The sequence below is a fragment of the Salvia miltiorrhiza genome, chromosome 6 (genome assembly GCF_028751815.1).
Source record: "Salvia miltiorrhiza cultivar Shanhuang (shh) chromosome 6, IMPLAD_Smil_shh, whole genome shotgun sequence".
In the NCBI taxonomy this organism is placed as follows: domain Eukaryota; kingdom Viridiplantae; phylum Streptophyta; class Magnoliopsida; order Lamiales; family Lamiaceae; genus Salvia; species Salvia miltiorrhiza.
Window position 1 is genome coordinate 22,731,723 of NC_080392.1, and position 13,260 is coordinate 22,744,982.

The following is a 13,260-nucleotide window of genomic DNA, read 5'->3' on the forward strand; positions in this document are numbered from 1 at the left end:
TCGAACATATTTTTCCAAGAGTGACCTATTTCTTCTCTCCACCACACCATCTTATATAGGGATTACACGGTGTAGTAAACTGGGTTGGAATCCCAAACACTGACAATGAATCAGAAAAGATCATTCCTAACACATTATTGGCCCTTTATCCCCTTTGCCATGAATGACCCGGTCTTCATCTTTTCCTCTATACAGGATTCGCAGGTTCCAAAAGGTACAACTTGGATTGAATCCAATGTACTATTTAGACACGAGCCTTTGGATCCTGTTAAGATAGATGTGACCTAATCCAGGGTATCAATATATGTGTAAGATCCTCATGAGAGATTAGCCTTAACTTTTCTCTTTCTTTTGTTCGATGATGTAAATGCAATATAAAAGTATTTTGTAGACAAGTTATAGTATGAAGAGAGATGTTCAAAATACCAGAATAGACAACTTTGTCATTTCTTATGATAGAAACACCACTATCAAAAATGACATAAGATCCATCTATTCAAAATTTTGGAACATGATAAGGAACTCTCTAAAACTAAACTATGTCTTTAGAACATAAAGACAAGTCTCCAATTGCAACAACTGCGACTCTAGTCACGTTGCCTACGAAGACAATCATCTCATCACTTCTCAGCTTCCTTGTCAGCCTAAAAGCAATGCAAGGTGCAACAATCATTATCAGTTTCTCTCGTTATCCACTACTCACAATTGAGTAGAAAACGAGCTGATATGTCTCAGTTACTATAGCAAGTGAAGTACCTTAACCCTTTGCCTTGAGTATTGAAATCAGAAATCTCCAATACTCAATCTTATCACACCACTACTCCCACTATTTCCCTTGTCTTTCTTGCCCCTTGGACCCTTCTTCTTCCCGTCATTCGACGAAGAAGATGACTCACCTTTGGCAATAACAAGTGCTTGCACATCTCTTTCCCACAACTTCCTTAGCCGTAACTAGAGTAACTCAAAAGAAGTATCTTTCTTGCTCATAACAGCATTGAGGCGGAAGTTCTTAATTAAAAGACTTGGGAAGAGAGTTCAGGATAATATCGACTTTTGCCTCACCGTCAATACTCCCACTGAGCAAGTCAAGTCCGTCAAAATTTGCATGACATGCACGTGCACTGAGCTGTGCTCACTCATAAAATTAACAAGATTACTCTCATCAAATTTAAATGAACAGCTCAGTCCAACTCTTCGAACACTTTCTTGAGATTCAGCATGATGCTAATAGCATCGTCCATGCCCTGATGTTGGAGCTACAAGGTTTGTGACATTATACTCATAATAAAGCATATAGCCACATTATTCGTCACATGCCACCTTTTATGCAGTTCCTTTTTCCCATCAGTTGTCTCATTGTTCGAACAAATAGAACGTCGAGTAGTAAGCAACACAAAAATTGTGTTAGTTTGTGATAAAGATGAAAAACCAAAACTGCGTTTCCATTTTATATAGGTGGACCGGTTAAAAGACTTTGTGCAAGAATAAAGAAACAGGAGACATAGACATATCTGAAAGTAACGAACATAAAGCACATAATTCGTAACAATAATATTGTAACCTTTTGATAAAACAATATTAGTGAAACCTCCAACCGCTCAAAGAATTCTATGTGCAAGCCACGAGGGGTGGACGTTTACACATAAACTCATCAACCAGACTATTAACCTAGTCATTTAATTTCCATCCATGTCAACTTAACCTTTCGACAAAGGAAATTAATAGTTGGCACCTTAACTAGACCATATCATTATCAAGAAGGGACTCCGAGGGGGAGTTGTACATTGTACTTGAAATGATATCTAAGCAATGACCACAATTTAACCTTGAAAATTAAATTCTTGAAATTAACATACTCACGCGGACCATGTCGCTTTCAATTTAACTTTCTTGGTTATCTTATTTAATACCATTCTCCAAAGTACTTGTGAAAACTATACAAGTAAGCCACGAGGGGTGGACGTTTACTGCATAACTCCCACTACTTTAATGGTTTAAATTTTTTTTATAGAAACCTCTTCTGACAAACTTATGAAAAACAAATGTGAAGTAAGCCACGAGGGGTGGACGTTTACTCACATTGCTAATCACTTTGTCTAGAGACCGCATGTGGAGGTCTACATAATTTTAAGAATAAAAATTATTTAGTAATAACCACAAACTAACTTTGAAAATAAATTCTTGAATTTGACATACTCACTAGGACCATGCCGCATTCAATTTAATTTCTTAGTTATCTTATTTAAAATCCATCCTCTAAAGTACTTATGAAAAACATACGAGTAAGCCACGAGGGGTGGACGTTTACCGCATGACTCCCACTACTTAAATGGATTTAAATACTTTTAATAGAAGTCTCAACTTAACAAACTTGTGAAATCAAATATGAAGTAAGCCACAAAGGGTGGACGTTTACTCATATTCTCAATCACTTTGTCTTGAGACCGTTTGTGGAGATCTAAATAATTTTAATCGTCTATAAAATTATTAATACAGCTTAGTCTTTTTTCTTTCAAAAGGTTTGATCATGCTCAACACATAATCCTAAACATGCTCATCTAGAACGCAACATGTAAAACATGCTCGCAGAATTCAAAAACATGCTTAAGAAAACGATAAACCTAGCATGCTTGTCTAAGCGCAGTTAATAAACACATATTAACAAGCAAAGACAAAACAACATGCAAAGAGCATAAAGGATTAACAACCACGACATGCAAAGAACATAATTAAAGAATTAAAATTCTTCGTGACCCATTCGTGGAATCCCATTTCTAATCTATTACAATAAAACAATAGAAAAGAAATTAAAAATGGGCAAAAACAGCCCAAAATCGCCTAAAAAAGGCTGAAAAACAAAACAGCCCTTGCTTGGGCTAAAAAACGCAGCCCAGCCGCCCAGGCCCGTCCAGCTGCGGCCCAGAACCGCAAGGAGAAGCCCAGGCCCGCAAGGAGCAGCCCAGACCCGCGCTCAGGACCCGTCGACCCACGCCCTGCCCGTCTGACCCGCCATTCGACCCGCAGCGGATTTAGGGTTTGCGAGAAAAGGCGCCGCTTAGGGTTTCGCCGCTTAGGGCGGCGCCGCCACCTTCTTCGACCACTGCACCAGCTCCCTTCCGGCAGCCCCAGCAGCAGCAACTCCTCGGCGAACTCGGCGATAGCAGCAGCACCCGACGGCAACAGCAACGGCAGCAGCGGCAGTGCGCCGCCCGCCGGGCGCGCAGCGCGCAGAGCGCGCAGGCGCGGCCCCGGGCGCGCACCGCCCCCGCCGGTGGCTTCCAGCCCTCGCTCAGCTCCTGCCCTCCTCGCCTTCAGCACGCAGAACGGACCAGAGAACAGCAGCGGCCGCGCGGTCGCCGATCTGGGCGCGCTGCGCACGGTGTGCACGCACCCGCGCGCGCGCTGCCCCTCGGCGCCCGCAGCCCCTCGCTCCCGGTCTTCCTCGCCTCGCCACGATCCGGCAGCAACGGTGACAGCAGCACGCAGCAGCAGACGGCCTGACCAGGCGCGCGCAGCACACGGTGCCGAAGCACCCGTGCGCGCGCGGCCCTCGGCGCCGGCAGCCCGTGCCGCACCGCGCCCCGTGACGTCCTCCTTACACCTTTCCTCGTCGTTGATTCGTCGTCATCCTCGTTTCGTTCCTCAGTTTTACAGATTTACAACGGAAAAACAAATACAATGGAAATCCTAATCTAACCACGGATTTTCTCGTGGTGAAAAACGATTACAACGTCAAACGACGTATTCCACGAAACAACGAACCACGAAGAACCACAGCAGTAAAAACAACGCACATTATTAATCGTACATAAATTAATAATAGAGCCAAGAAATTAATCCTGGGCTCTGATACCAATTGAAGGAATATTAAATTGAATTAACGTTCCATTTGCCCGATGATCGTTTCTTGGATTATTATTAATTTATCATACAACGATTAATCCTAACATGCTCCTATGAATTTAACAGCTGCACGTTGGAGTTCAGAGATACCTGAAGAATTCAGAAGAATTCGCAGATTCGCATCTGAACAGACCAGTCAGGTTCAAGCCTTCGTTTGAAGCCTCAAACGTCCTCAAATCGTATTTCGCCCAGAAATACGACTTCTTCGTCTTCGAGAGAGCTTTCCGTGGCCGCCTGATTCGTCTGAATCGGAGTTCTGTGGAGGAAGTTATGGCCGTTTTACGGAGACTGCCAGAACTTGGTTTCCTGCGAAAATCTGACTCCAGCTCTGATCTTCTCGACTGTATCCCGCTCAGCTTTCACCGTTGGATGGACAACGATCTATGAAAGTCCCAAGAGAGAAATAAGCCCCACACGTCTTTCTTCCCTGCGCCCCACAGCTCTCAAAACCCTAATATTTTATCAGTATGTTTTCCTGAGAGCTGACAGCTGTATTTATAATAAAAATAAATACGTAGGAGGAGCAGAAGAGGTGTAGTAGGCGTGTTCTCTCCTTTCCTGGGCTAGGAGACTTTGGGCCAGTCCAGGGACCAGATACAAGGAATAAAGATGGGCCTCAAATAAATTAATTTATCTATGGTCAGCCCAGACCATAATTAATTTATAAATATCAGTTCATTCCACTAGAGAACCGATACTGACTTACCCCTTTATTGCCGGTGATGAGTCGGGGGCTTGTATTTAGACTTATTAAATCTCCGTATTTAAAATATCCGACATCCATTAATTAATTAGAGCTCTGACAGCTTAAATTAATTAATCTCTTTATAAATCCTTAAGCAGTACCACTCAAACTTTATTATTACGCCTGAACTTAATCAACCTGCAGGGTTTAGCGTAATAAACCTTATTGAGCTCCTTAAGGGGATGTCATTATCCTATACCGGATACGGGTACTAATACAGATAATCAAATATCATATATTAACCGCTATCACCCAAGATACAGAGTACTCGAGTTAGCATTTAACTCTCGCCCATAGTAAGTCAAAGTGATATACGAATTAACATATATATCTGAATACTTATTAGTATTAAGATTTATGAGTCACCGAGATCTTGATTCTTCACTTAAGTCAGATAGAAGAATACATCTCAACTGTTGGTCCTATCAATACGTAATGACGTACCAGTATAGACAAGTAGCCAAGACAAACTACTTCCATCTATACTGCAGCCTAAACCAATAACTTGTCCTAGAGTTATTTCGGCTGTGATCATATTATATCTCTTAAGGTTATTCCAATTATATGGTCTTCTGTGATCTACAACACACCATATAATCTACTTATATAGAGATAAAGAACATACATATGCAATCATGAACACAATCAGATAGGAGATTAGATAGTGAACTTAGGAAACATTGTATACAAGCATAAAACGTTCTTGCTTTCAGTATACAAATCCAACAACCTTATCCTAGTACTTTTTTTTAATGTCATATTTTCTCAAAATACTTTTATGTTAAGTAAATGCCCTTTCTTTCACCGCTTCTTAACCCAATCCCAAGTCATAACTACGGCTAAACTACCCTTAGAAATAGCGGGCTGTGACAAGCAGCCTTCGACTTCCTCAGTAAACTATGATATCATAGAATACTTGTGATATTCTTAAGCTATGTTTTGGTCATCAACAGAGTTCCATCACTGGGTTTTGGAATTCCATCAAGACACAGATATTTTCACTTTTTGATGATGCCAAAACATGAACCAAAAATATTTACATGTTGGAATCTAATTTGAGAAATTAAGATCAACAACCTGTTTGGTAGTTTGAAAACTAAGGGGTTCGGTGCAGTTTGCTTAAAAAATAGAGCATTCAACAAGGAGTGTAAAATATATAGTTTGAAGTATCGTTTCAACATAAAGGTTTATTGATCAGTTTTTTAGTACATGAGCGAAAGATATAAAACAAAAGTAGACTAGATTTTATTCTATACTTATTTCATTGAGTATCTTCCTAGGATCTTCCAATCAATTTCTTCAATACTTCAAGCTGATTCTTTGCTCAGCACCTTGTTGGTGGCTCCTTTTACGACCAGCTTTGCACAACATGATATTTTCTTCTGCACATTGAGGTGTTAGTTGCTTTTGTCTACAGTCTAAATTTTACGTAGTTGCTCCTATGATTGTTGATCTTCTCTACAAGTTTCTGTTCTAAGTTATTTTCCATTTTTTTGGCAATTAACAAATAGAGAGTTTGACGATGAGGCGTTAATAGAAGAGAAGGCCGAGGCTACTTTTTCATACTGATTACATGGATGACTACCATGGTCATTAGCTCTCTCATTAGCATTAAGCTTTCTTGAATAGAGGGAGCTAATTAATGATAGGATGTAGTGCCAGAATCTTCAGATTGTAAACTTGTAAACTGTCCTAGATTGTCAACGAACACGGGTGTATCGGTTTTGAAGGACGTAGTTTATAACTCAAGAATTTTTTGAGGTCCATCCAAGGGCAGAGAATGACTATTTGCTGACATGGACCATGCAAAGCATGACCATGTAGCTAGCTAATACAAATCATCGACGTCATTTTTCTACTGGAAGACTTTCGAAGAAGTCTCCCGACAGAGATATCTGAGATAATGGATGTTAGATAAACACAACTTTCATGCTTAAATTGTCTCATAATCTCTCTCGGCCGAAGCATGATGACGACCCCCTTCTAAACTGAGTTGCAGATTGTGCACTCCGGAGAGGGACATTAGCTTTAAAGACTACCGTAAAGCGCTTTGGAGAGGGACATTAGCTTTAAAGATTACTTTTCCTGAACTGAGTTACAGATTGGTTCCGAGGCGAGTATGTATATTGGTGTATGGGGGAAATACACCAGTTAGCAACTTTTGCTCGTTCGCTCGTTTCTCAGAGTATTGAACAGCTATCTGATAATGAGTTAGCAAGTGAAAGATATGTCAACTGACTAAGAGAATCCTTACTAATGCATCAAGTAAGTAGGCTATCAACAGTTAGACAAACATGATGGTTTTCTATTCAATCTTTCATGTGGAATTCGGTGGACTAAGAAACTCGCTTTAATGAAAATCTTATGTGCTTTCCTCATATCATTGACTTGTGTCAAACAGATATAGATTGGAAGACAATGTGCGCTAGTGCAGTTTGTGATGCGCAAGGTCATCTTGCTGAAAGGTTTTGCAGATAAAGAAAGACTGATCCTATGTACAAATTCTAAAAATACAATAATTTTTTTTTTTACTTAAGTCTTGTTGGTTAGAGCACAGTATGTATAGAAAGGTAAGTTCATAGGAAACAAGACAAAAAAAACATGAATTACAACACAAAAATATTTAACGTTTCCCTAAAAAAAATATTTAACGTGGTTCGGAGCAACTACTCCTACATCCATTACCCTGACACTTCAGGGTAATCCCTTAACCTTGACTTAGCAATTTTCGCGGTTGCAAACCTATTACTTAGCAATTTACACGGTTGCAATCTCATTTTTGGCAATTTTTGGATTGCGATCCCATTAGCAATTTACGCGGTTGCGATCCTATTACTTCGCTTACTTTCAGACTTCTCACTCGAAGTTTACTCGTCGACTTCTTCTTACTTCTTCACTTCATCTTTACAACTTTGTAAGAGGTCACACATGGGGGATTTTTCCAACTATGTGAATACATTGTTACAATGAATAACATTTTCTAATGATAATGTGTTCAATTTTAGGCTTAGGATGTTTACAGATGAGGAGTAAAATATGCATAAGGAAGGTCTGAAAGTACCAGAGTCATCAGCTCTGGGAACAAGGGCGAAGCGAAGAGTTCGAACAGTGCGTTTCCGAGAAAGTATAAAGGATAAAGGCATCAGGGTCATTTCGGAAGAATTCGCACACCATGCGAGACAGGGCTGAAGTAAAGAAAGAATAAGCAGCGCTGGGGATTGAGCAGGGCTAGTGTAATCAGGAGTGGGATTCCAGAGCTGAAAGATTGATGCAGCCCTGGAAAAGACTGGCAGCCCTGTCGGTTGACAAAAACCTCGGAAAGATTCTCTTTAACCGCCAGGGTCACTTTCAGCTGTATAATTACTACTTTACCCTTGTATTAGGCATCTATAAATAGGAAGAACACCGGTCATTGTAAACACATGTAATTCGAACTTTAATACAATTCTCTCTTCTCTTGCTTTGATTGTTCTCGTTCTATCTCTACCGATTTACCAACACACTGCAGGTGAACCCCTTTACTCATAATCTTAAGGTGAAATTATCGAACTCACCAACTGGCGCCGTCTGTGGGAAAGGCGGATCGAGCTTAAGACGTGAAGATAGTTGTGCATGGAATCTGCTCAACTGAATTTCTTGGCACAAGTTACATATCTTTGCCGAGGATTTGGATCTGGTAGGCACAAACACTCGTTTGCATGTGTTCTCTGTAGTTTTAATTGATCCTATGGTGGGGTGTTCGCTGGGATCTTTGTTGTTGCGCATGTTTTCTACGTGATTTTTGTGACTAGTGTATCTTTTGCGTTATTATGTGGGTTGTTGTGCTAATCTCTATTTGATTTTGTGTTTCACGGGGTATTGGGAATCTCTTGATGGCAGATCTATGAAATTTCGGGGATACGGTTTTTTGCTACTTTATTTGTGGTAGAGATCCATTGGATCCGTGGGATTTTGGGGAATTTTTCTCGCATGATCTCTATAAAGGACGAAAATGGGCCTTCCTCTGGGGATTCTTCATGATATTTATGGGCTACCTTCTTTGCAGATGGAAACATTTGCTATTCGGGAAATTAACTTGATATTTTTTCTTTGAGATCGCTAACTTTGACACTGCAGGTCATGGAGGACACAAATATCATCAAGGATCTGATGGGAGATTTCGCAGGAGAAGGCAGAGCTCCTGCTCCTGACACAATCGCCATTGTCACAAATGAGGGAAGTAGGGTTGAGGATTTCACGCCTACTGGTCCGCTCAGGCCCATACTGTCAGGGCTGCAAGCTACTCCGGCTGAACAAGGGTCATCTGCATAGGGACATGGGCTGGTTAACGTTACTATGAGTGAACATTGGCTATCTTTCCTGAGCTATGCCTGCATGAGACAAGTGTTGGGCACTTCTACACCACCGCTGAATTTGGGATTATCAGCAGTGCCAGGGCAGGAGACTGCTGGAGGGCTGGCTCAAGTAATTCCTGGGGCTTTACCGATTGGGAACTCACCACCCTTGGTGAAGAACGCTGTTGTTATCCCTCCGAAAGGGGCAGGGGATGTCAGGACTGACAAAGTCGGGAACATGCGTCTTTCAGGACCTGTGTTCCCGAGGGATATGGAGGGTATCGAAGATGTTGGGGATACTTCTAGTCAAACTAGACCTGTCACTGAAAGATGGGAGAGATGGCCAGCGCTGGAGGACCCAGCTCAGCTACAAGAGAGGGTCTCAGCTAGGCAACGACACCTTCAAGAATTGGAGGAAGTGTTGGAGGAAAAAGAAAAAGAGAAAAGCAAGGCTATTCCACGAAAAATGGGGCGATATGAGGGTTCTACTCGCTCCAGGGCTGGAGATCACTAGGATCAACGTGACCATCTTCGGGAGAAAAGCAAGCACGCCAGCAGAGCTGGCGAAAGTAAGCATAAATGCGTTAGTCAGTGCAGTACCAGGGAAGACAAGGGAGAAAGTCGCTGCAAACAATACTATCCTGAAACTATTGCTCGGACAGGGTCGAGTCCGTTTTCGGATTATATCTTGGCAGACCTATTGCCTCGCTATTATAAACCTATCAATATGGAGTATGATGGATCTGATGACCCGGAGGTACACGTGGCCCAGTTTGAAACTATGATCACATTGCATCAGTACACGGAAGGGATCAAGTGTAGAATCTTCTCTACCACGCTAACAGGGATGGCCAAGCAGTGGTTCAGAGCTCTGGGGCCTGATTCTATCCATTCCTTTGAACAGTTACATGATACCTTCATGTGTCAATTCGCCAGTTCCAAACGAGCTGAGAAGACCGTTATGTCATTAATGGATTTAAAACAGGAACCCACTGGGACTTTGAAGGAGTTTGCCGCCCGGTTTACCAAAGCATCCTTAGAGGTGCCCAAGGCTGAATCCCAGATTAAGGGTTATGCTTTTGTACGGGGGCTAAGACTTGGAGCTTTCTTTGACAATCTGCAAGTAAAACAACCAAGAGACTTTGATGATATCTTAGCCCGGCTCCCGGGATACATACAACTCGAGGAAGCCAGGGATGCCCAAAAGACAGAGTACGGCGGAGGTAAACCTAAGGAAGTGGAAAATAAAATTGAAGCATCGGAGACTCGCCCTCAAGGGAGAGCACCATATCGGGGAATGCCACCTCGAGTGCTTCCAGGGAAAGTGCAGCTCGCGTATCAGCCCCCTCGTAATGAACAAACATACATAGGCGTGAATAACATTAACCGACTCATTGATCAAACTCCGCTAAATAAACCCCAAGAGGAGATTTTTCACCTAATTAAAAATGAACCATGGTTCAGAGCTCCATCGGACTTTGCGGCTGGAGCTCCCAAGCCTGGACTGAATGGGTTGTTATATCAATACCACAATCATTATTGACACCCTACAGAATACTGTGGACATCTGCGCAATCAATTGGAGATATTGGCGAGATAGGGAAAGCTTGATCGATTTGTGAAACGAACACCACCCCCGCATCTACAAGACAACACTTATAATCCTAGGGCTGAAAAGGAACAGGGAAATCAAGGGAATAATCGTGGGGCTGTTCCACCCCTCGAGGAAAAAGACAAGTATATATGATTATTGGCGATGAGAATGGGCCCATGTCCAATAGAGCATGGAAGCAGCACATCCACTCATGCAGAGTTGGGATTCTATCGGGTCAGGTCATGAGTGTCCGCAGTGCTACGACAAGAGAGCCAAGTATTTCTTTTGGGCCCGAGGACCATGCAGGGCTGGTCTATCCACACGACGATGCCCTAGTTTTCTCTACAGACATAGCAAACTGCATAGTGCACCGTATATTCATTGATTCGGGCAGCGCTGTAAATATAATTTATAAAGACTGTTTGACAGCGATGGCTTTAGGCGCTACCTTGAAACCGTCGTGTAATCCACTGTTTGGATTTACTAGGGAATCTATTTTGCCATTAGACTCTTTAGAGCTACCCATGACGTGGGAAAAAGAAGAGGCCTCGCGGACTCGCATCCTTAAGTTCTTGGTGGTGGACTTCCCAAAACTGAGTTACAATATCATCAATTCATCATCGAATGGCCAACATTGAATGCCTTCCAGACTGTGATCTCTATGTACCACTTGAAGATGAAATTCTCGTTGAAAAATGGCAGGGTGGGAGTAAGATGTAGGCCATATAGTGGAAGTACAGTACCCGGTATGGTTATCCAACTGATCGACTGATCATTGTAGTCAGTCGATACCTGACGAAGCTGTCGTTTGAGCTTTGTGCAAATAAAATATCCTGTGCCCACAACTAGACTAGGTAGTGGTAAGTCCAGAGTCGAATCCACAGGGAACTTAGCAGTAACTTTTCCTACAAAGGTGTCACTAAAAAGGGTTTGTATTCTGCAGGGTTCTGACCACAACGTGCTTATGGGCAGAACGGGGTTTCCAACTAAAACTGAAATAACAAGGTAAACAAATCAAATAACAAAATAATTCTGACTTGGGTTCAAATCACTAAACATGAACTGACACTCGATCATTGGTGCAAAGATTAATCACTATACTCGCATACCAGTGGTTATAGGCATAAGAATTGTTGCGCCCCTATTGTCACTCGTCACGCACGCAAAAACTCCTTGCCCAATCTATCATTTCATTGTATGATCCCTTAAAAGGGTCAGCTAATGGAAATCAACTACCCCGGGCAACATCCACGCTCTCTGCGATGGCCTATCGCTAGTTGTGCTTTGCCCAGAATGCTTTAGGATTTAGATACACCCACTTGACTCTTACGCCGATATTTCACAGCAGTCACGGCTCCAACACTCGTTGTACTATTTTGGAGGTCGATGATGTTTCACCTTATGCCCAAAGTATTACTTGTGGCCAGAACTCCCTAGTTAACCAGTGATCAATTAATTAACCAAGTTGTTACAACCTTTTTGGAATCAAACCTAGTGTATCGGGAATATGCTCATACAGTTGTTATGCCCAAATTAGACCTCTCGAGTTAAGTGTTCATGCTTAGATCATCTTGCCCAAATCAGAATATAAAACTTAGCCAAACATAAAATAAATAACAAAGGCAAAAGACATAAAGGAAAACATAAAGTAAAAACTGAAATAGAAACTTACTTAAGGCAAAAGGGTACTTACGGCCAAAAGTGCCGCAGAAAACATGAACAAAAAATTAAACTTCTATGCCCATAAGGGGCGACTACTCCTACCTAACTATGGAAAGTAAAACTACAGCAGTGCTCTCTCAAAATTCGTGCCTCCCTCTCTACTCTCTCTTTTCACTTTGAATGGTTCACAACTATGTGGTATTTATAGGCATAAGTTAGGGCTACGCAGGCTGGGCCCAAAAGGAGTGGGCTGGAATTAGGGCTCCTTCTGCCAGAGATTGCATCCTGACCTGGAGGCTGATTCTTTTCTTATCCAAACCTCAAGGGATAAGGTTTTTGGATTTCGTTCCTTATCTACATTTTCGGATCAGATTGTGCCTTTGCCCTCAACATGAATTTGTCTCCTGCACTCTTCTTCTCTGCCTCCGTCTGTACCTTCTGCCCACGATCTTCTTCTGGTGCAACTGGGTCCCACACGGTGCTTATGGGCAAAGGGTCGGTTTTGCCTTGAGCAACTCCAAACTTTATCTAAGATTTTGTAACCTGCTGCTCCAAGCTCCAATTGGCTCTGTAGCTGTGCTCACACTTCTTCCCTGAACCGAAGTCGTATTATGCCCAGAACCTTCTTCTGATGCAACTGGATCACGCGCGGTACTTATGGGCAAAAGGGTCGGTTTGCCCAACATTCTGCTTCTTGAACTTTTGGTCTTCAAAACAAGCTTTTGAGTGTCCCAAACTCCTCTGCTTCAAACTCATGCCTCTTTCGCGGAATGCAGCAACATTATGCCTTAAAAGCACGTTCTGCCCAAAGAATGGGCCTGCCCTGGAACTACGCCCTCCCAGGCGACTGACTCTAGCAAAACAAAGGAAAAAGACTCTATCTAGACCTAAAACAGACACAAAAAAACGAGCACAAACATGGGCTCATCACACGCACACACTTTAAACACGATTGTCCTCAAGCGTGCACATGCAATTATGCCCAAAAGACAGACACAAACAAAACGGACAAGACTCGATAC

The 13,260-nt window shown here is 42.3% G+C and overlaps 1 protein-coding gene across 1 annotated transcript; it reads left to right on the forward strand.

Annotated features, from left to right (window-relative positions):
• The first annotated feature begins 9,709 nt into the window (after positions 1-9,709).
• Positions 9,710-10,525, forward strand: LOC130990653 (uncharacterized). Its single transcript, XM_057914879.1, has one exon. The coding sequence runs from the start codon at positions 9,710-9,712 to the stop codon at positions 10,523-10,525; it is 816 nt and encodes a 271-aa protein (XP_057770862.1).
• The last annotated feature ends 2,735 nt before the right edge of the window (positions 10,526-13,260 follow it).

Bases quoted from the DNA above. Each gene is read 5' to 3' on its own strand.
- LOC130990653 (XM_057914879.1), top strand. From the start codon at position 9,710: ATGGAGTATGATGGATCTGATGACCCGGAGGTACACGTGGCCCAGTTT.